The sequence below is a fragment of the Melanerpes formicivorus genome, unplaced genomic scaffold, assembly GCF_026170545.1.
Source record: "Melanerpes formicivorus ecotype bairdi unplaced genomic scaffold, bMelFor1.0.p_v2 SCAF_120, whole genome shotgun sequence".
NCBI lineage: Eukaryota > Metazoa > Chordata > Aves > Piciformes > Picidae > Melanerpes > Melanerpes formicivorus.
Window position 1 is genome coordinate 291,650 of NW_027142472.1, and position 25,081 is coordinate 316,730.

General features: G+C 42.0%; 1 protein-coding gene across 1 annotated transcript; it reads left to right on the forward strand.

Moving 5' to 3' along the window:
• The first annotated feature begins 9,581 nt into the window (after positions 1-9,581).
• Positions 9,582-24,815, forward strand: PLK4 (polo like kinase 4). Its single transcript, XM_068167575.1, has 16 exons — positions 9,582-9,743; positions 10,627-10,722; positions 11,455-11,550; positions 11,642-11,756; positions 12,384-13,416; positions 14,307-14,407; positions 15,929-16,302; positions 17,132-17,236; positions 17,638-17,740; positions 18,506-18,655; positions 19,508-19,638; positions 20,186-20,277; positions 20,654-20,795; positions 22,421-22,561; positions 23,469-23,575; positions 24,226-24,815. Exons 1-16 carry the CDS (start codon positions 9,714-9,716, stop codon positions 24,323-24,325), a joined length of 2,916 nt encoding a protein of 971 aa, XP_068023676.1. The 5' UTR covers positions 9,582-9,713; the 3' UTR covers positions 24,326-24,815.
• Positions 24,816-25,081: the final 266 nt, after the last annotated feature.

Consider the following 25,081-nt stretch of genomic DNA (forward strand, 5'->3'; position numbering starts at 1 on the left):
GGACCACCCAAGACCTCATTTTTACACCAGTGTTCCTGAAAGCAGCTTTGGCTGTGGCTCACCCTGTCCTGCTGGCTTAGCCAGTGTGGTGTCTCTGGTTTCTCTGTCCAAGGCAGCTCCAGGCTCTTCTACTGCCATGACCTGTGAGCACTTTTCACATCTGTGATTTGGATGAGCACAAACTGACACATTTCCAGTAAATAATCTCTCAAATTATTTGCTGCACATACAAAAAAAAAATCGAAGTAGTTTTCTTGCTGCTTTGGGAAGTTCATGGCCTTGGGCATCATTGGTGCTCTGAGCAGATCCTGAAGTGCAGCAGTCCTTGGGCTTAGTCCAGGAATTCCTTCACGGCTTAGGGGTGCAATGGGACTCCCTCCATCCTCCACCAGTGTGCAATGACTGTAGAAAATCTGTGTAACCTATACAAATGTATCAAAACACAGTATGACTCCACATACTTAAATCCTTTTTCTTCAATATGTTTTAAAAGATTAGTGAGGTCTAAGTTTACATACTTGGGTCTCAGTAAAGTATTTCAATGATACAATTCATTGCACAGGCAGGGTTTGGGATTTTGGGGTGGGGAAAGGTCTTGCCTATTAAAGAAGGTGTACATATATCAATATGTGTACAAATATACTTGTATATATGTGCATATGTAACTGCACAATCTAAAAACCAGCTCCACATGCTAGTAACAGTACAGGGAAAGTAGGTTAAAGGCAGTATTTTCACCATCTGAGCATCTCAGATGACAAAGTAGCCAGTTTACACTCCAGCATTCACCAGATGTGCAAGGATGCTTACCATGAAGGAAAGTATCCCAGACCACACCAAAGATGAAAACAGCTATTCTAGCAAAAACTCTTATCCTCCTTTTAAGTCTCTATCACTTACAAGGCAGAACATCACCCACAAGGGGACACAAATCAAGTGCTAACCCAAAAGTATCTGCACTGATTGGAAACTCCTCCATCTGTGTTGTGATGACACTATTTTCACTTTGGTGTGAAGAGTTCTTTTCATTGATGTAAGCAAGGTTTGTGAAGAATGTGATGAATTTAAATATCATCCCAGGCCATGTTAGGTCTTCTTAAGAAACAGTGCAAATACTGCCACCACCCTTTCTCACAGAATTTACTCTGCCTTGCAAAAATGTCATCTAATGGAAGCTGATCTTAGGTACTGTACAATCACAGGAACCACAGAAAATGCACCTGGAAAGTGTTTTGAGCAGTTACCTAGTCCACCTAAGTGCATCAAGACAAAAATAGGTGTACATGTCCTAAAGAATGTGTTTTGATTTACTTGAGAATGGACTTTGTAATCTCAAGAGATAATCTGTTATGGTGGGAACACATTTGTGGGTTCACACCAAAAAAAAACCCACAACCCCAATCAAAACCTTTTAAAGATGTTTTCTTGCTAAAAGTACTTTACAACTGTTGTAAGGGATGGGGCATTAGCTATTACTGTCAACAGCAAGAGCCAGCAACTCAGGCCCCAGCTCAGCTGCACATCTCCAACCTGACTATGAACAAGCCAGGTATATTAGTAAGTCTGTGTAGACAAAGTTATGCAGGGAAAACACTCAATGTGCTTATGCAGACCACTGAGCACTGCTGGGTTCTGAACTCATCTAGAATCTCAATTCTTTACTGTTGTGCAGTTCAATGAATAGAAATCTTGTTTAATTTTCAGAAGATATGGCAATATGCAGTTAAGGCACTTGATCACTATTGCAAAGCTCAACAAACAGGGCAGAAAAGAAAAACACGATTACACTGCAAATCCCAACTAACAATAATTGCTTTTGCAGCAAAGACACCCAGACTATTCCACAGTCAAAGCAGCTATCACATACTGATACCCACTGCTGTACAGAGCTGTAAAGGCAGCTGCAAACAAGAAAGTACAGTCATGAGCGGGGAAGTCACGCTGAGAGCATAAGACTAACACCCTGAGAGGCTGACTGAGGAACACTCAACTCCCAGAGAAGACAGCATAGGAGCTATTTTCACAGAGATTCATGCCCTGCTCAAGAACATGGCACCCACTGGTATCATGTCCCATACAACCACAAATACAGCAGATGCTCTCAACCGAGCATTACCTACGCTGGCAAAACATACCGATGACCTAGGCATGGCATAGGCATGATGTCACCTGGTTCCAGTGGCAAATCAGTGACTAGTCTCACACTTGATATATACAGGGACAGGACTCAACTATACCACATAATGTACACAGTAACATCACAATATGGGGGGGAAGGGTGTGTGTGTGAAGCTTATACTGGCATAAACAGTGACATTCCACTGAGTAACATCTTGATTACCCCATGCTGGCACTGCAGGCCACCACAATTAGCAAACAGACTATCCAGCTGGCTTTGACACCATTTCTATAAGCAATGTAACATTCCCATAGCACAGACTATGATACTATGACTTATGGGCATTGCTGCAGGGCCAGTAACTTGATAGGAGGGTTCAAAGTTGAAATGCCCATAAAAATGTATTATAGTTGCTGAAACAAAGCCTTGTGACTTAGCAAGGGCTTTACTCCAACCAGAATACATTTAATAACTTGTATTTCAGAAAATCATCCTTTGCATTTTTTTTTCTTTCACTTACACTACAAATAACTCTTCTCCACCCACACCCTTCAGCTAAGGATGAAACATGTTGTCAGTTTTACAGATGAGTAAACTGCATCACATGGCTGACAAGTTCAACTTGCTTCTTGAAGATATGGATTTAAATAAGAAAAATCTCGGAAATAAATGGATTTTTCGCTAGCATGGAAGGAGGGTAGGTCAGAAAAGTTTATTTTTCATGTATTTTTTCCCTGATCAGTGTGGCAGTGGCAGGTCAGTTACAAGATGAGTAAGTCTGCAGGGTTTTTTCCTGCCTGAAACAGATATTCCCTCTGGAGAACTCAGCATCAGATAAACAAATAAAGGAAAATCACAGCCCCTTCCTGTGAGAGGCAAAGCATCAAAAATTACACAGGTCTCAAGACAGTTGTTCAACTCCCAGTCTCTCTCAACTCAAACATTCTGACATCTAAATTCACGTATTTCCTCTGAGTGTGCTTAAGAGAGAAATGTCATTCTCCTGAGCAGCCACATCTGAAGCAGAGAAAGTTAAAAGAAAACCAAAAACTTGGGCTACTGAAAGGGAGAATGGGGACTGTACTGCATTGCAGCAACACTGTTTCTCAGCCTTAAGCAATAAAGCGTTGTGGCCATAAACAGGCTATGGAAAGTTCTCAAGGAAAACCAGTCTGGTCTCTTAATGGCAGGAGTGAATAGGGAGGAGAACTAAGAACTCACTAATTAAAGGTAAGCATAGGCTTTTGTTTAAGAAATGAGTTTCAAAGCTAAGCCTACACACTGCTTTGTGTACCTCCAAACTTCAGTCACATTGCTAGCCCTGCCAATTTCAAGTACTAGCGCAGCCACATCAGCACAGTGCTCAGCACACTTCATTAATCCTGAAACACAGGCACAGCTCTGGGCTTCACTTGAAACTGGGCACATGTTGCTGTGAGAGAAACTGCACTTATGGGAAACCATTAGGTCAAAGTACTCCTGAGATTGGAGAACCAGGGAAAAAACCTCAACCTGAATTTTACTAGTGAGAAAACTACCATTCTTATTTTCCTTCCTATTGACTCTGAGTAAGGCTGTTTACTGCTGAGCTAGAAAGGTCACAGGAGAAAGCTAACTTCAATCTTTGAAACTTTTAAAACCCAACCTGGAAATCAAAGGGAACCTTTGTACAAAGCAATACAACTTCTCAAGTTTCAGTGGAACTACAGCTGTTGACAATTGTCTACCACATTTTCTGCCCTTGGAAACCCCTGTCCTCTGTTTGTTTCAGAGGAGTTTCATGGGTTTAGTGGGCACTTCAGATTTATTTTCAGTCAAGATGCTGTAAAATAACCACATTCACTCAGTTAGTGATCAGTTCTGTTGTTGAAACTGACATAAATCTTATTCTCTTTTTTCTAAGCTGTTTTTATTTTGGGGGAAGGTGATGCTGTCAGAGCCAGGCCAGCCTCTGCAGTTACATGAATGTCACAGGTCATTTTGGCTCCCAAGCACACATCAGTGGTCACTTCAGATCAGGTATTCACTCAGCGAATTTCTACACTTCATGTGACAGAAAGTACAGCTTGATGGATCACTGGGTGACCATAAATGTTCATGGTACAAATAAATACACCTAATAATACTATGCTGCATGTGACAGCACATATGTTTCCTCCTACAATGTAGTTAACTTTACTGCCAGTGTGAAGCATAAAGAAGAGAAAGGTGAATCCATTCATTCTCTCCTGGCAGAAAATCAAAATAAAGGGTATATTCTACAAAGGCAAACTAACTCCTTTTGTACCCATAATGTCTTAAAAGAATATCTATACTCCACAAGATGTATCTTTTAGCTTTAGAAGGCTGCTCAGACATGAATGCTCCATTTATTATCAAAAGCATTGTTTACTATGACCCTGTCTTCCCACAGAGAGACACTGAAGTGCCATTCAAAATCCACTTGTTTTCTACTGTAACTTCTTGCATTTTGTGAAACAGATGCAAACTTCACCTGCCTACAGTAAGCTCAGTGTGCAGGTAAGAGCATATCTGAGTTCTGAAAACATGCACAAGGACAAATGCTAATTAGGAAAAGGATTAAAATATGACCTAAGACAGTAGGTACTCTCATGGCTGTTGCATAATTCTGTACACCTTAGAAACATCATTAACAAAGGAATTGTGCCTGAGGGAGCAGTCTATGTTTTCAAATAAAACTAGCTGTCAACACAGGCAGTTACACCCACTGCTGGCAATTGAATATTCAATAAGGAAACCTCTAGTGAGATCTTAAATAAACTAAGATGTTAGGCAGTGTATCTGGAGGGGCGGAAATAACACTGGCATTGGGCAAGGATAAAAACAGCAGACTGGTGAATCCTGACACCAAACCAGACTGAGCATATGCTTCGGTGCATGGGTGAGCATGTGTGTGTCTGCAGAGTCGCATCTGCAGTGCACCAAGCCACTCAGCTGTCAAAAGATAAACACAAGATGAAAAGGTTTACCAAGCTGAAGACAAACAGCTAAAATTCCACCATGGAACTAGCGTTAGCCTTGGATATTGGAATGCTCAAGATGTAAAATGAAAGAAATCCTAGACTGAAACCTTTAGAATGAATAAAATGCATTTGCAATAAACTGATGTTATAGTGTTCCTCTCTAGGCATTTTGACAGGCTGAAATAAGCACATGTAAAGCCTGAGGTGGAATGCCCCTTGCAGATGCCAAACATGCAATTTTTCCTTTGGGTTGGGTTGCTGTTTATTCTTAGATTATCTTCTGACTCATAGGAGAACGCTAAATTTTCTGGACAGTTTATAGCTTAACAACAACAACAACAAATTGACAGACACTGAAGGCATAGATAATAACCATAAGAAACAGGTCATATGCTCCTCATCAAGCACAGTGAGAGCCAAACTTTTAATGAGGTTTGCTGCAAACTTCAGTTTAATCAAGATAGGGAGGTTTTGTTCTCACAAATTTTGGCATGGTGCCTTTTAAGATACAGCAGCTAAGTGACAAGACCTTTTCATGCTTATCTGTAAGATGTACTTATTGCAATTACTACATTACTATGATTAGCATAAAAAGCATGATGTGAAGACTGCAGATGTCTGTAAAGAGCAAACATTCAGCAAGTACATTCCAAAATTAATGATCAAACTTTTGAAATGCCAGACTGAGAAAAGCACACAGTAATGAATTGTTACTGACAGAAACTTTGCTATTCACCTTTCAATTTTCAATTAGAGACAAATGTCTCTAAATAGCAAGAGCAAGCCTTCTCATCTCTGAAAGCAAAGTGCCGCGGTGCGGGAAGCATTGAACAAACAATCAATATGATTGGTAATCAAGCTTCAACTTTATTGTTCGAAAGCACGGCTTATAAAGCATCTCAGCTAAATATGCACAAGTGTCATTATTCTATTGGCTATTCATCCAGGGTTACATTATAATATCCAGCCTACTTGTGGTTACGTGCAACTTCACAACCTCCTGTCTCAGTAGTTCTTTGTTTCACATATACTTTGTATCACATACTACTATCTTATAAGCAACTGTTTCACATGGTGCTATTTTATAAGAAACTGCAAGCACAGTCACAGGGCTGTGGTGACCTTGCTGCATCAGCACACCAGCTAAGCCGTGAGCAGTAAACAACAAGATGGAGTCTGGCCTACACACTCTGTTCAAACAGCTGTTCCATAGAACCATGTCCCTGCAATTCAAGCCATTCCTCAACAGCAAAGCTCAGTTCTCCTACTGAAAGGTTAACTCTGAAAGCATTTTGGTGGGGGTGGGCAGAGAAACAAAGACATTTACATTTCATAAAATGTTATACTCTTTGTAGAAACACATAATTCTATCTAGTGGAAGAGAGGCACCCAGGCTTCCATGATCACATACTTTCCCTTGAATAAAATAAATGAATAAAAAAATACACAACACAAACCTTGCAAACATAAACTGGATTTGATTCAATTTTATGTTTCGAGTAAATCAATCCTTCCCTGCCCAATTTTCCTACCATTACCATCCAGAATGAAGAACATGGGAGAAAACTGCCTGTGTGGTATCACTGAGACACTGACTGGCACAGGGTCTTCCTTCACAGGGCAGTCTTGGTAAATACAAAACCCAAATATGATTACAGTGGTGTTAGGCCAGGAAATACTCCACTCATGTTTTAAAAAGAAGTTGCTCCTCTTTCAAACAGTTGGTGAGCTTGGTTTCCACTGAAGAAGTCTCATAGAACTGCATTTACTTTATCAGGTTGCAAACACACACAGGCAGACTTGTAGGACAAGCCCTGATGCTTTGCTTGCCCTTCTTTGCTTCCACAGCTTGCAGTGCTGCTGAAATACTCTCCCTGCACAAGCATGCTGCCGATGAGCTCACCCCCTGGCAGGTCACAGCAATCTCTTGTGCCTATGTTTGTGAACCTAAGACATGATTTATTTAGGATATAAAGTTAACACATCAAGGCAGAACTAGACAGGGATCTTTACAATGCCTTCCAGGGCCACACCTTAATTGTCTTAAAAGAGTGAAGGATGCATTATGTTTATTTCCTTTCCTTCTTCTCTCCACCTGACCTGAACATGGTATTTCTAGCATTCTTGCATAGTACAGCAGTTATGCAAACATAAAAAATTAAATGCTAAGTAAGGAAGAACTCATCAAACTTTGCCTTGTTTGAAAACACAGCCATCTTCCTAGTTCTTTAAGGGATGAGGGAGGATCCAACTGAGTCATTCGCCAAACCATTTCTCCTCTCTTGGGTAAGAGAACAATACTTAGAATGCTGTTAATAGCCAGCATATGTCCACTAAATGCAAGGTGCCAGCTTGACCATCTCTATATTACACCAGAAAAGCTGCAGATTTTTAGCCTTATTCTGCAACACTTTGCACCACATAAATAACTACAGTTACAGGAACAGTTTCAACAGAGCTCCACTCACTATTGTAGAGTGAAATGTTTCTGTGAAAGGAGGTCTCCTACAGTTCGTGGCTATTCTACTGATAATGCTGTTCTTAGTCTGGGTAGCAAGACAAACCAAAGCAAACCAAATCAACCTCCATGCAAAATTTGACAGTTTTCAGGTGAACCCAAACAACAATACAGATTTTTATATATATATATATGTATTTAAAGAAAAAAAAAGTGCTTATTACAAATTGACCAAGAACAATCAATACGAGTGCTGACCCAGTCCCTTAACAGAAAAGACTGTCTCAGAAAGAGTTCTTACTGCACATGTTTCACCGTGCCAATATCCTTCTTCCGATTGCAGTGAGAAAAGAACATGTCATTAACTCTTGTTAAGAGCAAACAGTGGGGGTCCCTTCTGGTTGGAAAATGTATGGGTTTGCAGAGAGCTGTGCTGCCTGCTGTGCTGACAGCTCCCCCTTCCGTTCCAATCGACTGCAACCATCTTTCAGAGCATACACATACTTGCTACTAGTAAGAAACTGGCAGATCTGCTAAGAAAGAGCATGCCCCATGCACCTTTTTATATGCTGGTCAAAATACCATGGCCACATTTTATAGGAGAAATACGAGGTGATCACAAACCATAATCAGTTCCCAGAAACACTACTGCTTCCATTAAAAGCCCTTTCAATTACAGCATTTTAGTGGTGTTTCAGTATAAAAATTACTTCCTCTTGGCCCTAATAAACATTCATATGTCTGCATTCAAAAGCTTCTCTATTTCATACGAAACAGTATAGAAAGAATCTAAGGTATCAGACCCAAGGAATCACCCCTCTCAGCTCAGTGCTTCCTACTACACTCAGTGATAAAATTAGTTACCATCTTGCACTGTGCTGAAGCCATGCTAATCTCCCAGTACGGGACTTAGTTTGACACCACAGCCCCAAAATTAGAGGACCCTCCTACAGATTCCTCAAGCAGAAAAGCGAATCAAATCCAGGCTTTACAGTTGCTCAGCATGTGCTCCAGTAGTCTACTACACACAGTGCCACTATCGAATGAGAAAAACCTTACTGGCCTAAACATTTTTTCAATTATTTGAAGAAAATATACAGCAATGTACCCTTGAGAAAAGACTGGGCACTGAGGATTTAAAACTTCCATTTGCACCTTCTTCCTCAGTGAACTAATCACCTGCGAGAAGGGGACTGGGGACAAACCCCAGTTGAGAGCTCTTCCTCTCAGCCAGCGCTGGGCAGTTTCCTGTTCAACTCAACTGCAGGTTCCTCAGGATGTCAGGCAAAGGCAACCGTTGCTCACCTCGGGTCCTCTATAGGGAAAGTCTAAGCACTCAGCCCAGGACACACTGCCAATCTCGCAAATAAGCCCATGGCCGTTTCCAGCCTATACAGCAGCACAAACACCCTGCGCCCCCACTACTAGGCACTGTCAGAAAGAGGGGAGGTCTGCACTTTGCACTTCATACGTAAGCCAGCAAGCCAAAGGGAAGCCCCTAAACTTCGTGAGTTCAGCCCGGGATTAATCCCATCTATTTAAAAATACTCTCTACTGAGTGTGATGGAAGATACCCACTCAAGGGCAGGAGATTTCACGTTAATTTGTCATCAACCAGGACCTGAGCCTTCCAGCTCGGTAAACCTGCTCCAGGACTGAGGACGGGTGAGCATGGCAACGCCTATGAGCCCAGCCTCCTTAGGCCACAGGCTGCATAGAGGCTCTCCCGCACTGAGGAGAGATACCTGGAAAAGCGCAGGGCCGTAGGAACAGGTGACTTCTCGCGTCCCGGGCCGAGGTGAAGTCCCGGGCCGCCGCCGCCATCCCCACCACGACACAGGCGCCCTAACGGCTGCCAAGGAAACGGACCCGCATCGCCCTGCGCCTGCGCATTACCAGCCCGCCCGACCAGCAGTGCCACGGTCGCCTCGGCGTGACGCGATTGCGTCACACGCAGCCTCGACCTGGGGCGGGGCCGGGAGGTAACGGCGCGATTTTTCAAAATGGAGGTGCAGGGGGAGGGGAGCGGCCGCCGGGCCCGGGAGTGGACGGGCCTGGGCCGAGGCGGGCGGCGGAGGGCGCCGTGATGGGAAACTACGGCCGAAGTCCTGAGGAGAATCCATAGGAGGATCCGGGGAGAGCCGCCGCCGCCATGGCGACCTGCATCGGCGAGAAAATTGAGGTGCGGAGCCCAGTCCCCTCCCTCAACTCGCGGGCCTGGCTGGGGCCGCCCCGCCATTTGCTGAGGGCGGGGAGAGGCCAGACTGGGGGCTCATCTTTGCCGGGCCACTTGTTTGTGGGAGGTTGCCGGCGAGGCGGTGAGGTGGTTCACATCGTCGCGGCCCGGCAGATTGTGGCGGGGTGAGCCCGGCGGCGTCTCCCTGTCCGCTCCACCAGAGCGGATGCAAGGGCTCAGCTAACCGTGCCAAGCATCCTCCCGCCCCATCTCCTCCCAAGCCGAAGCGTGAAGCCATGTTTACCTATCTAAAGCGAGGGAATCTGGCCCGGGCGGGGCATCCCGGCCGGTGACACCCGGCGTGGAGCCGTAGCTCTCTCGGTGCGCACATTGCGCGGAGAGCTCAGCCCCCGCCGCGGTTTGTGTTCCCCACGCTTGCATGTGAGCTGCAGCCGACCCGTGTGGGGCCCCGCGGAGATGCCACTGAGCCGGGCTATGGAAAGCCCCGGGCTCTCTGCTTGTAGCGCGGGCGGCGGCCGCTTCCCAGCCGATGCCATAGCAGCGAGAGTCAGGGGCGGGTGTCTCGCGTCCCTCGGGAGAGACGGCGGGAGAAACGGCGGGAAGGTGGCCGCGCCGCGTCGCCCCGGGCAGCACCAGCGTCAGTGTAAACTGGCCTCCTCTCGAGGAGGACGATGTCCATGCTGGGGGGGATGCTGCGCCGTCGCGCCTTGGAGAGCTCCGTCCAGGTACCGCCTGGGAACACCTGAACCATTGCCTCAGCATCGAGGGTGTGGGACACTCCCATCTCTCGGTGGGGAGGACTCCGCGTCGGGAGAGGGACTTCAAAGCCTGAACTGGGGTTCACGGCGATGACTTGTTGGTATTGCAGGATTTCAAGGTGGGGAACCTCCTGGGGAAGGGTTCCTTCGCAGGAGTCTACAGAGCAGTGTCCCTGAAAACCGGTCTGGAAGTGGCTATCAAAATGGTAAGGCGGCCAGCCAAGGAAGTCTCGGTCTTCTGAGCATGGATTGGACAAGGGGAAGGTGCAACAGGTTGAAGTTATGTGGTTGGGTATTCATGCCTGCATTGCTTGTTTCGGTGTGACTGATAATTAGATTAGGATTTGATCCTGAAAGATGCAGTACAACCAAATAAACTGCATTGGTAATTAATAAAAATGCCTACAGTGCTATTAGAAGAATTTAAGCTCAAATATTCAACATCAACGTGCACAGTTATGCCTCTAATTAAAATTCACATGATCACAAAAATTTCATCTAGAATCCATGAGGTTGGAGAGATCCTGTCAACAATGCCTTGTAAAATTGCCCCTCCCTGTCAGGATGCTCCCTGTGAAGGAAACTCATATGTCACAACTGTTTTGCCACTTTTATTTAGCCACCTTTTTAGTATTAACTATATTTGGCATTTCTGCCTGGCAAATCAGAATTAGATTTCTCTGCTTCAGTGTTTCAGAAATTGTCCTAATTAATGTTGGGATTGAAAAGGTTAAACTTGTCTGCTTTTAGGCAGTTGTGTGTCCCGCCACTTACTTGGTGGTTTAAAGCATATAGTAGGTTAAACTACGTGAAAGCTTGCATAGATTTACAGGTTTCCAGGCAAACGTGCTTTGAATGTCTGACATGTCAAATTCACTTAAAATATGTATGTAATTAGTGTTGCAATGCTTGAAAACTATTGTGTGATCGACTTACAGATAGACAAAAAAGCCATGCACAAAGTTGGAATGGTACAGAGGGTTCAGAATGAGGTGAAAATACATTGTCAGCTAAAGCATCCGTCTATACTTGAGGTAAGGATCATGGTTTTGTCCAGAGGACTGTGTGGGGGCCTTGCTGTATAGCCTACAAAATGTATTCTAATTCTTCCATTTGATATTCTAGCTTTATAACTATTTTGAAGACAGCAACTATGTGTACTTGATACTTGAGATGTGTCACAATGGTGAAATGAGCAGATACATAAAGAACCGAAAGAAGCCTTTTTCAGAAGACGAAGGTGAGAGTTTTTTTCCATGTAGATCTCTTTGCATTAATGTTCTGCCTTATGCAATAAATACTTAACTCTAGTGAAAGGGTATTTAAAACTGCCATCTCTGAACCAGTTCTGTAGTTTAAAGTCTTGTGGTAAGTGATAACCTAGAAATTAGTTATTGTTATACGAATTTACCTGAAACTTCAGCAAAATGGTATAAACAATAAACAAACAGAAACAGTAGTTGTGCTATTTAAGGTTTTAAAAATACCCTAGAGAATGGACTTGGAAAATAGAAGTATATTGAAGGTAGTAGCTACCTTTGTACATATAATTGTGTTGAAGTATAGGTCAAGACTGGCCGTGGTAGTTGGGTTATGGTTGGACTTGATCCTGAAGGTCTGTTCCAGCCTCAACGATTCCACAATTCTGATTACTTCATTAGAGAACACTTTTTAATGAACTGTCTCAGAACTTAGTCATGCCATATTGCTTAAAGCAGAAAGCTAATTCCAGTCTCATTAGCATGATGCTTAAACATCCTTCTTTAAAAAAATAAAAGGCAAGACCAGTAATAGACTTCAAGAGGTTGTTTTCACAGCTTAGATTTAATTTTCTATGACTAAAACATCTGGGTTTTTGTTTTGACAGCCCGACACTTCTTGCATCAGATTATCACAGGTATGCTGTATCTTCATTCTCATGGAATACTGCACCGGGACCTCACCCTCTCTAATATCTTACTCACCAGTAATATGAATGTCAAGATTGCTGACTTTGGACTGGCAACTCAGCTGAAAATGCCTCATGAAAAGCATTACACCATGTGTGGAACTCCAAATTACATTTCTCCAGAGATAGCCACGAGGAGTCCGCATGGACTTGAATCTGATGTGTGGTCTTTGGGCTGTATGTTTTACACTCTTCTTATTGGAAAGCCACCTTTCGACACCGACACAGTCAAGAACACGCTGAATAAAGTGGTGTTAGCGGACTATGAGATGCCAGCCTTTTTATCAAGAGAGGCACAGGACCTTATACACAGACTGCTTCGCAAAAATCCAGCTGATCGTTTGAGTCTTTCCTCAGTGTTGGATCATCCTTTTATGTCCAGGTGTAGCTCTGCACGGAGTAAAGAATCTGGAACTTCGGAAGATTCCATGGACAGTGGAAATGCTACGATTTCTACTACCTTCACAGGCTCTTCCAGCATCAGTACCAGTGGTTGCTTGAAGGAAAAGAAGAGGCTGTTAGTTGGACAGCCACTTCCAAATAAAATCACTTTTTTCCCAAAAAGCAAGAATTCCAGTAGTACTTCATCAGTAGATGGAAGTGGTTCTTTCCATCAGTGGGGATTGCAGGGAAAAGAAGCTGGTCTAACTGGCCGGGGAAGAACCGTGCAGCTTGCCGAAGAGAGACCGCATTCGCGCTACCTCCGACGAGCCCACTCGTCAGACAGGTCTGGCACATCCCACAGCCAGGCTCAAGGTGTATCCAGCAGTGTTGAGAGATCTCACTCCATGGAACTGCTTTCCAAGCCCAAAGTGGGAACAAGGGAGAACGTAGAATGCTTTTCACCTGCCAACAGCTATACTGACATAGGAGAAATTTTTAAGGGGAAGGCTTCTAGTAGTTCTGGTTCTTTTGAAGGACAAATATCTCCACCTGTAAGAGACCAGCCACAGTAAGAATCACTTTTATTAATAAAATAATAAATCTAGAGCTGTCTTACACATGAAGTGCATGTTTTTCTTCTACACTGCATTAAGTGCCCAAAGGTTCTGTACTTGCAGCTTGAGTGCCCAATAGGAAAGGGTGATAGCTGATGCTGTTGCTGTGCAAAGCTTTACCTCCCCACTGTCCCTGGCTTTAAGACCATAGGTGTGGCACATCAGCTGGCTAGATCATAGCTTTTCCTTGTCCTGGTAATGCTCTGTTACTGACTTTTTTCCATGTGCAGTAAGTTGAGTGTTTCTTTTCCTGTAGAATTTGTAGTAGGGAGCCTTGGAGAAGAGCCAGACTAGGGTGGAAGGTATTCAGGGTGTGATTAGCAGCTAAGGTCGTTTCCTATACTGGGAATTAAGAACATTTCCTTGCACTGCGCATTTCCTCCCACTGCAAAGAGCCGCTGGGCTCTATGTTTGTCAGTTCCAAGAGTCTACTAGTGAGTGCCAACAGGGTTAAGTTTGTGCTAGAATTATTAATAACTTTTCACTCCATTTGGAAACTGTTTATTTGTTTAGGCTTTTTTAATGCTTTAGCCAATGAACATTGCTCCTTCCCTGAAGGTATTCAAGGATGGGTTGGATGAGGCCTTAAGCAACCTGGTTTAGTGGATGTCCCTGCCCATGACAGTGGGGTTGAAACTAGATGATCTTTAGGGTCCCTTCCAACCCAAACCATTCTGTCAACATTCCCCATAAAAGAGAAGCATGTTCTATGCTGTCTAGAGCTGCAATATGCTACCTGCATTTCTTAAATCTAGAAGTGTTTCTGCATCTGCAACAGTGCAATTTTTGTGGTGCTAATGTCTTTGCTGTGATCTCAATTACATGTGTACCTTTTATTTTGCAGGTCAAATTATCTCTGCCCAATGAAGCCCCAGCTTGGTTTGCTGGAGCAGAAATCCCAAGCTGAAACAATGCAACAGTGGCTTGGAAGCATGCAAGCAAATGGTGTGTTATTTATCTGTTGTGTATTTTTGCACTCAAGTTGGAGTAATGCCTTGTATGAGTTTCTGTGAGATTTTCTATGATTTAACTCCTTCAAACTTGTGACAGAAGGGGTATCTGTATGGCCAAGGAACTGTGCTACCAGAGTTTAATGCTGGCATCTGAAATGACAGCAACTGGATGTTAACAAAGGCTACTGCAGGCAGACTTTTTTCCTGAATGAAAAGCATGGGAGACCCTGAACTGACTTGTCACTGCCAAAAATTGACACAGATATTGAGAGAGGCAAAGTTGTTTCCAGTATCACTAACCTGTAGAATCATTCTTAAGCAAGAAATACCCATTGAAAACATTGCTTTGTTTTCTCTTCTGGAGTAAGCTGTAACATCTTAGTGTCCTGAGTCAGGAATTAATTTCATAAGGTTTTGTATTTGTTGTTCCTCTTAAGCTATGGGGTTGGTATGTGACTACCTTCATAAGTGTGAAGAAATTGTTTGCTGAATTTAAAGATTATGTGGTTACCACCACCTTCTAGCATAGGAAAAAAGAGGGAATACAGAACTCTAGAACCTGTCATGTTTTTTCAGTTGTAACCTGACACAAGTAATGGGACAAAAGATTGGTGGGTGATTCAAAAGTGCTGCAAATTGCACAAACAGACCCTAAGAGGAAAAATGGGGACCTTGGTGAATGAGAAAGATAATGAGGCTGCAGAAGGGGAGGTGGAGGAAAGGACAAAAAAACCCAGAAGGGGAGGAGGTTCTTGGTCATGCATCATGTTACAACATTTACAAATAATGTAATTTAATCATAAAACCAAATCACAAATCCATTCTGGCCTTTTTGGTTTGATATTACTGGACTCTCCCTGTCTATGGGAAACTGTCATCATATGACATATGGTCTGAATAATCCTACTGAATTTTTGATCTCAACTGTTCTGCAATATGTCAGGAGGAATTAAATACTCAGGTGGGTAAGGCAAGGGTTTAAAACTGGGGAAGAACTTATAGGAAGTTTAAATATCAAAATAGGGGTTTGTCCTGTAACAAGTGACTGGAAATAAAACAGGTTTTGAAGTGTGCATTTAACAGCTCCAGTACTAAAATTCTGGCTGGTGCTAAAACACTAGTTAAGCTGAAACTTAAAATTTGGTATTACTGGTTGTCTGAATGGCAAGTAAACTATCAACAAGTAAAATATTCCTGTGAACCAGTTCTTGTTTATCTATGTGAAATCTTAGTGGTTTGTGTTTAAACAGTTCTGCAAAATTATTTGAGATATCTTAGGACTGTAGGCTGAAACCTAGTAACCTAGTAAGTAGCACTGGGATTTTGTTAATCACTAGTATTGATTGGTACTAAAGCTGTAGCCTAATGATTTGGACTGAGGACTAAAGAAATCCTATTCCCTACTCAAGCTTTCTAAGATGACACTTGGAAAAGCTTTGAAAAATACAGTAACATGTTTTTTCTTCTGACTGTAACACTTTGACTCTGCAACGTACCTTTATGATGCTTTCAGTTCCACTGAGACCACCTGCAGACCTAACAGGCAACAGCAATGCACATGGAGGTTTTCGGTATCATCTGGATGTGCAACAAGATGCATCAAGAAATGCATGGAACACCTTAAAAGATATGAGGAGTCATGATGCATCTGTCGACTATCCACATGCTTTAAATGAGAGAAATCCAAAGAAATACCTCCCTGGAGTTCTCTGCAAATCTGAGACAATTCAGCCGGCTTCTTCCTGTGGCCTTTGGCCAACTTCAGAACAAAACCAAACGTGGAGCAAAGAACCTCAGGCACATCACAAACCTACACTGCGAAGTATGGTATCGCCTCTCAACGCTCACAGGCTGAAACCCATCAGGCAGAAAACAAAAAATGCAGTGGTATGTATCTGTTCTTCAAATGGAAACAAACACAGTGTCAATAGCTTCAAAATCACCTGGTCACCTGGAAGCAACTTTGGGGCTTGTTTTCTTTTATAACACTTTAATCTATATTAACTTATGTTAGTAAATTGCATTTTGGTTTTTGGATGTGGCATACTGGAACCTTGCAGTCAAATCCTGGAAATGGTGACAGGGCATTGCTTTTAGCTTATGAGCAAAGAAACTGTAGGTGGACATCACAAGTATTGAACACAGATCCTACAGTTCCAACACTGCTGCTTAGCTGTACAGTTGTGCTTAAGTTTTCAGCGTTAACATTTTAACTGTCAAGTACATCAGTGCTTTCACAGGTGAAATAACTGAATCAGAAATTAAAATAGTGTGATTCTCAAGGAAAAAACCTTGAACTTTTTTTCCTATAGTGCTGCTTTTTCCCTGTCTCATGGATGTGAAAGCAAAGCAAAACCAATTCCACTAATCCTTACTGGTCACATACAGTTTTCTGGTTGGTTTGTTCCTGGTATCACACCTTTGCCTTCTGTTCAGTTTCTTACAGCCTCACTCCTCCTATAGTGTTTCACCCCACCCCACCCCCCTTCCCATAATTTCTTCCCCCACCCCCCCTTGGTTTTGTTTGTCACTTAAGCAGCCACTCCCTCACTGACCAGTCTTATAACCCTCAGTCACATTGAAGCAGTGTTCTGTTTTAATAGCAGGAACAGCAAGCGTTACTGTGAGAAGCATTAATAAGTTTGCAGTGCATTTGAGGAAGAAGAAAACCATTTTCTTAAAGCATTTGTGGAAAGAAATTATATCTTCTCTTTAGGTGAGCATTCTAGATACTGGAGAAGTGTGTATGGAGTTCCTAAAAGATCACCATTCACAAGAACTTGTGAAAGAAGTTCTCAGAATATCTTGTGATGGGAATGTGGTGAGTATGTTTTCACTTTCTTCAGTGTTGTATAAAGGGCTTAGAGTACTCTGTTCCTTCAGAGTTGTGGTGTTGTGGGATTTTTTTTGGGTTTTAATTTTCATTGAAGTGATTATTTGTTTAGAAATGCTGTGTTTACATATGCACAACTGTAAACTCCTTTCTTTCCCCCACAGTAAAGCCACAGAAATATAGGTAGGTAGCAAACAGTTATTTCAGAGGAAAATTGGACTTGATTTTTGCAGTACATGAAGTATTGCTGGAAAGACTGCTGCTGTTAAACAATTAGAGGAGTAGTGTTCAGAGTAAATGATGGTAATTAATTAAACTGTGACTTATTTCCATGTCTATTGGGGAACATTGTAGTAAGTTGCAGCTGTAATGTTTTTCCTTTTCTGTAGATTGCAGTTTATCATCCAAATGAAGGAAGAGGTTTCCTTCTTGATGACACACCTCCTGCTCCTCCTGAAGACATCTGTATGTATAACTTCGACAACTTGCCAGGTAATCTGAAACTTATTAGAAATGTTGTAATGGATGTGGTTTTTAAGGGAATCTTGTTTGAGACTTTTTGACTTTCAGCCCTTAGTTTTTCAGATAATTGTGAAGATAAAACTCCTTTCAGAATAAGAGTTAAACTGGCTCTAACTGGAGACTATTTTGAAACTTCACCAGACAGTGCAAACCCTCAGGTTTTACTTTTGTATGGAGGTTACTGTAAAAAGGGTTTCTCTTGTAGTGTACTTAAGTTGAAGCCACCTTCTTCTCATTCATACTGGAAGCTCTTTAAATATAATTAGAAGAAATATTCTCCAAGTTGCTTTTAAACCAACAGCTTTACTTTGTGTTTCTGATACTCATAACTTGGGGAGGAAGGGGAAAAAATACATTGGAGTATTTTATGTAGAGAGCTGAAGAAAAATGCAAGCTAACTGTAAGCTCTTAAGAGACAAGCAGACTTCTCTACTAATTAGAGATGAAATATGGGTTTTACCTGAAGCCAGCTAGACTGATACCTATTTAAATGGTACATGCAGCACTTAGGTTGTTGAGATTCAGAACTATGCTACCTGAAGCTATTGAGGATGCAGACTTTTTTAAGAATTGGTGGCAATAAGTCAGTTTGAACAGATCTGTGTAAAGTACTCAAGCATTACTCACATCCTTCAGCTATCACATGCACATTTTCAATTACTTTTCTCCAGGCTGGTGCTCAGTGTTTCATCTGATGATTTTTTTGATAGAAGTTTTTAACATTTTCTCTCTTAGAGAAGTACTGGAAAAAATACCAGTATGCAGCCAAGTTTGTGCAGTTGGTAAGAACAAAAACCCCCAAAGTCACGTTCTACACAAGATATGCCAAGTGCATGTTGATGGAGAATTCACCCACTGCAGATGTTGAGATTTGTTTTTATGATGGTATGTATTTGTTGTGGTGGTGATGTGAATAATTCTTCTTAAAACTGCACTGCAATACTGCCAAACACTAAATAATGAACATGTAAGGGTGAGGAAAACACCAGAGACTTTTCCTTGTTTAAGTTTCTGCCACTCTGCCTTTACTCTAGCATGTGCAGATGAGTTTGATTCATTAGTTCCTTACTGGTGTCTTATTCATGAAGTACATGTTTAAGTGCTAGATAAAATATGCCTCGGTTTGATTCATGAGCTCCGTGTATTTGGTGAAAGGTGTGTCCCTACTCCAAGTAGAACACTTGCTGGAGAAAACACCTGGCTGCCTTTTTTAACTCTGCCCTTCATAAGATGGACTGCACTAGTGATTATTTTCTCACTGTAGGCTGCTCTCAGCTAGTTTGGTTTGCCACGTGCATAGGTATACCCCAAGAGAATTCATGACACGAAAGAAGACTGAACAGCTCTGTGACTCAGTGCTGAACTGCTATTGAAACAATAGGCATCATGGTTAAAACCTGCTCTAAGCCTTACTTAGCAACTCTATGACAATATTGTTAGAGAGGTTAATTTTCTCTCAGGTGAATATTTAGAATGTTCTTAGAATAAGTAATAAATGTATTTTCCAGCCCATTTAAGTAGTAATCTTTGGCCATAGAAGGCACTCTGTTAATGCCACAGTCCCAATTTTAGTGGCTTTTTATTTCTGCAAGACACAGAGCTCATGCAGTAGTCGTTTGGTTCTTGTGTGAAGGTCAGTGAGATACACTTCAGGGTAGAATGTAATGGCAGAAGCATGCATTTCATAGATGTTGCCATGTTACACCATTCACACTAGGTGTTTGTACCCTTTCACAGGAGCAAAGATACACAAGACAGCTGGTGTAACTCGGGTGATTGAGAAATCAGGGAAATCCTTCACTTTGAAAGGAGAAAGCGAAGCAGGGTTGAAGAAGGAAATGCAAGTTTATATGGATCATGCAAATGAGGTAAACTATTCTAAAGAAAACCTCTCCATTCAGAAACAAACTCTGAAAAGTCAGTTTCTCTTTCACAAATGTGCTTCCAATGCTGCTTTTCATTTTTTCATTATGTTAAGAAGGAATGATAAAGTGGTTTTGGAGGAGCCAATGTCAGCTGTGAGGTAACAGTAATGATGCCTCACAGTGAAGAGGCATCATTGTCTGTGATCTAGGAAATAGTAAATATATGGTACAAATTCCCTCTTCACTCTTGTTTATGTTCTCTTGTTTTCTGGAGGAGAATTTGGATGCCTTCTCTTTCATCAGTGCTAGATGGGGAACTAAGAGCAGATGTGATTATCTGGAGCATAGCTCCAGATGTGCTGAAGTTAGAGAGTTTTGCTGTAGTAAAGCCTATTGAATCTCCTTCATGATATGTGGGTGCAGCTATTACAGAGGTTCACTACCACTGAAAAAAGCATTTTCTTGTGCAGGCTCAGCTGCCACATTTAACATGTATCAAGCAGCACTACTCTTGCCAGCCAAATATGTAACAACCCTCTTCTGATTTCAGGGACACCGTATATGCCTTGCACTGGAATCTGCTGTTTTGAAAGAAGAAGAAAGGAGTGAAGGTGTTCCGTTCTTTCCAATAATTGTTGGAAGGTATTCTCTTTTACTTGAAAACACTGATGCATTTGACCATTCCCACTAAGCAGCCTTCTGCAGCCAGTGTGTGCAGAAGCCAGGGTTGCTTAGCAGAGGCTCATAGTCATCAGCAAGATAAATATTACCTTTGCAGAATGTACGAACACCTGATTTTGGACCTGCAAAGCCACCTGTGGTACTAGGGCAAACACAAGCGTGTGGGGTTAGTCTAAACGGGCCAACAATTAGCACCTTTGAAGCAATTCTACTGACCACTGGTGCCATCATGTGCTTTGTGCGGCCCATTGGCAACTGAAGGAGCAGCTGTGCCTGTCTCGTTTCTTTAGTCCCTTTTGGACAGACCTTTTCCCAACTTGTCCCATTATTTTTCCAGAAAACCTGGCAATACTGAATCGCCACAGGCTGTAGCCCCTCTACTGATGGAAAATACGAGCTGTACAAAAGAAGTTATGCCACTGGATAGGAATACAGCCACCAGTTCTGCTCCAGTTCAAACTCCAAACTGTGCTCCCTCTGTAAGTACCCAAGAACAGACAGTGGAGACTGCTCTCCAGAAGGAATTCAAATAGTGCTGAGGTTTTTTTAACTAATGGAACAACATTTGTGTGGATTTCAGCTTTTGTCAGCCATCTGTGAGCATGTTGACAAGTAATGTTAGATCTGATTTAAATTAATCTTTCATATTTGGATTTAAGACCATGTAAAAAAAATCAAAATCCTCTACAACTTTCACTCCAAATACCTGTTGGGAACATAGTTTAAAATGGCTTAGGGTGTCTTCAGTGTGTTTTGGAGAGCTCTGATGGTTCTTCAGGCCTGTGTATCCAGTGGCAGTCAGAATAGATATGGGCACTGAAGGATGTTTTCCTGAAATAATCAAGTAATAGGGTGTATAAAAAAGTATATATATGTGTATAGAATAAAAGGCTTTGTGCAATTTCAGGCAGTTGATTTAAACAACCCACTGAGCTTTCATTGCTGTGTCACAGCCCTGCTACAACTGCCCCAGCTGACTGGATCTTGCTGGGGTTTTGGCACAATGAGTTTGGCTTGTCTCCATTTTGTTAAACCTGTGTGGGCCTGCATCTCCGGGTTTGACTGTGCAGCACATCTGACTGGTGCAGAGCCTGCCTGTTTTCCCTTGACTGAAATGAACCTGGCTACAAAAATTCCTGGCTGCTTCAGTACTAGCATCATACCTTGAGGACTCAGCATTCAAACTCATTCTTTGTTTGCCATACAACAAACTCTTCCGCTTCAGTCTTTAAGACTTTCACTTATTGCTTTGTCTTCTGAAGTTTGTGTGTCTAACATACGAGAATAGCTGGTGTCTTTCCATGTTACTCTTGACTCTGTCAGCTTCTTTATAATTGTACTGTATCTGTGTATCCTGAGGTACAGCTTGTTGTCTCTTTCAGGTTCCTGTAATTTTCTGGATCCTGAAATCTTTCCTCACCAAGCTCTCCTATTTCAGAAGCATCCTCTGACTTGCATCTTTTCACTGAACCCTGACTCTTACTTACTGCTCAGCACACCACCTCATCTGTCATCTCTGTGACTCTGGGAGGAGGTATCTGAGTAGTAAAACTTCTACAGAAGCAGACGTGTTCTTCCTGGGCAGTAGTAGTGTTGTCCTGAAGGCCTCCAATATTTGATCCTCTCTTGATTCATCACTTCTGTCTCTCTCAACCAACCTCTGTATGTGCTGGAGAACTCTGCTATTAATGTTCAGTATTCTAGTTTCCAGTTAATGGCCATGTTCCTATTTTTGTAAGTATTGGCCAAGTGGTCATCTGAATGAGGGCTGTTCTGTCAGCTAACTTGTGCTAAACATTTTTCCTGAAGACAGGACAGGGTTTTTTGACAGTCAAACAAGGAAAATCAGGGTTTAAGTGGAAAAATTCTGCTCAGGGACAGTGACTCCTTTGTCAGTACAGGGAAGTGGTAGAAAAACCTGCCATAATGCTGAGACACATTGAAAACTCTGTGGGATTGTTTTCATGCACCGCTTTAAGAGGCATATAGCCTAAATCTGGCTATTTATATGGAGAGATGAAAACAGGTGGTAACTGATCACTATAGCAGATAGTCAGTTGGATTCATACTAAAGCTGCTAACACTGTGTGTTTCTGGGTTTCAGGTGGTGTCATATGAGAAGTCTACCTTTATGACTGGCACTGCTGAACCTACGTGCTCCTCTGTTCACCAAACAGAATGCAGTCCAAATTCAGCCCAGCTTGTGAAGTCTGTCTTTGTGAAAAATGTTGGCTGGGCTTCTCAGGTGAGAAATGAATACTGATTCAAGAGAGAAGGCTGTTCTTTTTATCTGTTAAACTTGAGATATATATCTTTAAGTCATCAACTTCAAACTTGATTTGAGGAGTACATTCAGCTGTGCACTGCTACAGTTTAATTCCAAAAATAGATATGTAGGGAGGTCCTTGCTTGTAAGGGTCTTGGATAAATACCATGGTGAACTACATAAGAAACCAAAACAGTAGTTCAGTATTTCAGTTATCACAATGTTCTCGTGGTGGTTATTGCACATTTCTGTGTTTTCTGTCACTTAAATTTCACTCTAGTGAAAAACTGAAGCTGTTAAACTTCTGTCTGTTCACTAATGTAGATGCAAAGGTGTCATGACAATGTGTTTTTAACAGATAGGTACCAGATCTGTATGAGAAGAATGAGTCTGCTATACAACAGGAAAAGCTGTTTCCTTACAGAGAAATGTTTCCTCTGCTTTTCTGTGGAACCAGCTTCAGATGTAAAAAATGGTTCTCTGTAGTGCAGATAAAGGAAGCTTCCTGTCCCAACAGGAAAAGTTTGCTTTGTTTGTATTTTTATGTGTATCACTTTAGAATTTATATAGCTGTGAGCTATTGCAAATGTGCTCTTTTATGTTTGGATTTAACTTTTCTTTAGAAGTGGTTAAACTAAAGGTATTTCAACTCTTGTAAAGGATGATTTAAAGCTTGAGTATCTGAACCCTCAGGAAGTCTGATTCATGCAACTGCGTGAGACTACTTCACAGCAGTCTACATGTAATCTTAATCCTTAAAACACTCACCAAGACACCCAAGTCAGTTCAGCAATTCTTGAACTTTAGGCTTCAACTACTAGAAGAATTCTAGGTATGTAATCTTGTGGTTTATGTCCCCAAACCATAATGCAACTTCTCTCATTAGCTGACCAGTGGAGCAGTGTGGGTTCAGTTTAACGACGGGTCCCAACTGGTAGCCCAGGCTGGTGTTTCTTCTATCACCTACACATCTCCAGATGGGCAGACAACCAGGTGAGCCTCTAACTGCTATGTAAATCATTCCATTTCTTGTCAGTGCAAGGCTGTTACACATAAGGTAAACTTCAGAGCTGCTTTTTGGTTTGCTTTGTAGATAGCAAAACTTCTCAGCCTATCAGCTTATAAGTTTGATAAGGAGAAATACCACTAGCTTTGACTGAACTCTGGCATGAATAAGAAAAGCTGGGAATGCATCTCCTTGGTCTCCAGAGGACAGCCACTGTTCATGTATAGTATTTAAAAAAGAGGGAGGGGGCCAAAAGTAAGGTTTTAATACTTTTCTTTTTCCCCAAGACATTGGTACATTAGCATGTCAGCACTTGTCTGAAGTGCTCAGGTGAAGCTTTCCTGATCTTCCACACTGGGCACTTCTCATATTAGTGGAGCCACTCAGAGACAGTAATGCACAGCCTGTTCAGATGTTGTTGCAGCTTTAAGTATTGTTTGTTTAAGGCAGATAAAGAAAACACCTCGAGGGAAAGAGTGGCTTAGATTTAAGCCATCAAGCTCCAATTCATGTGGCCAGATAAAATCCACTTGACTTACTGGTCAAAACTTGCAGGCAAGTTTTAAAGTAATTTTATTTCAGGACAACATAATTATTTCCAGTATGTAAATGTTTCTATGCTCATTTGCTTTTCTAGGTATGGAGAAAATGATAAGTTGCCAGAATACATCAAAGAGAAGCTGCACTGTCTGTCTTCTATTCTTGTGATGTTTACCAATCCAACCAGTCCCCACTGATTAAAGTGAAGCAGGTGTCCGGACACAAGAGCTCAATAAACTCACTGACTTTCAAGTGATGTGACTAATCTTACTCAGCTTTCACAGAAAGGCTTGCTGAAGCTGGTAAAAAAACCAACCTAAAAACAACATAGGAAGGGAAGGGTTGCTGTTTGTGTAGCAAAGTGCTTGTAAAGTACCATACAAAATGTTTTTGCTCCATAGGATAGATACATTTGCTCAAGCTAAACTTTGAGCAACTCCTTTCAAGACAGCATCAACTTTTTGGAAGTACTCTGAATCTTCTTTTTCCTTCCTCCACTGCTTATTTGGTGCCAACAATCAAAGGAAAAAAAAATGTTTGTATTTGTAAATAACTTATTTTTACATCTTACAAGTAATATATGTAAATATGTATATGTTTTATACCTGTTTTTATTGTCTGTAGCAGCAACTTTAACTTCCCTGCCCAAGCATTTTATAAAAAAGATAATTAAAAATGCAGTGGTTCTTGTCCAGAGCTATTTCTTTGTTTCAGCTTTAAGTGATGCTTTACCAGGAGCCCTTTCAACTCAATTTGAAAACAGGAGCTGAGCTCCTCTTAAAGTATCATCTTGGGAGTTTGGAGCTGGGTGAAGATTGGGGAGAAACAGTATCAAACTGTTGCACAAAGTTCCTGGGACCTTGTTGCACTGAAACAGGGCACTGTCCTTTGGATGGTCAGGGTTCTAACTCTGGTCTACAGCTGACTGAAAACAGGAGCACATAGGAAAACGA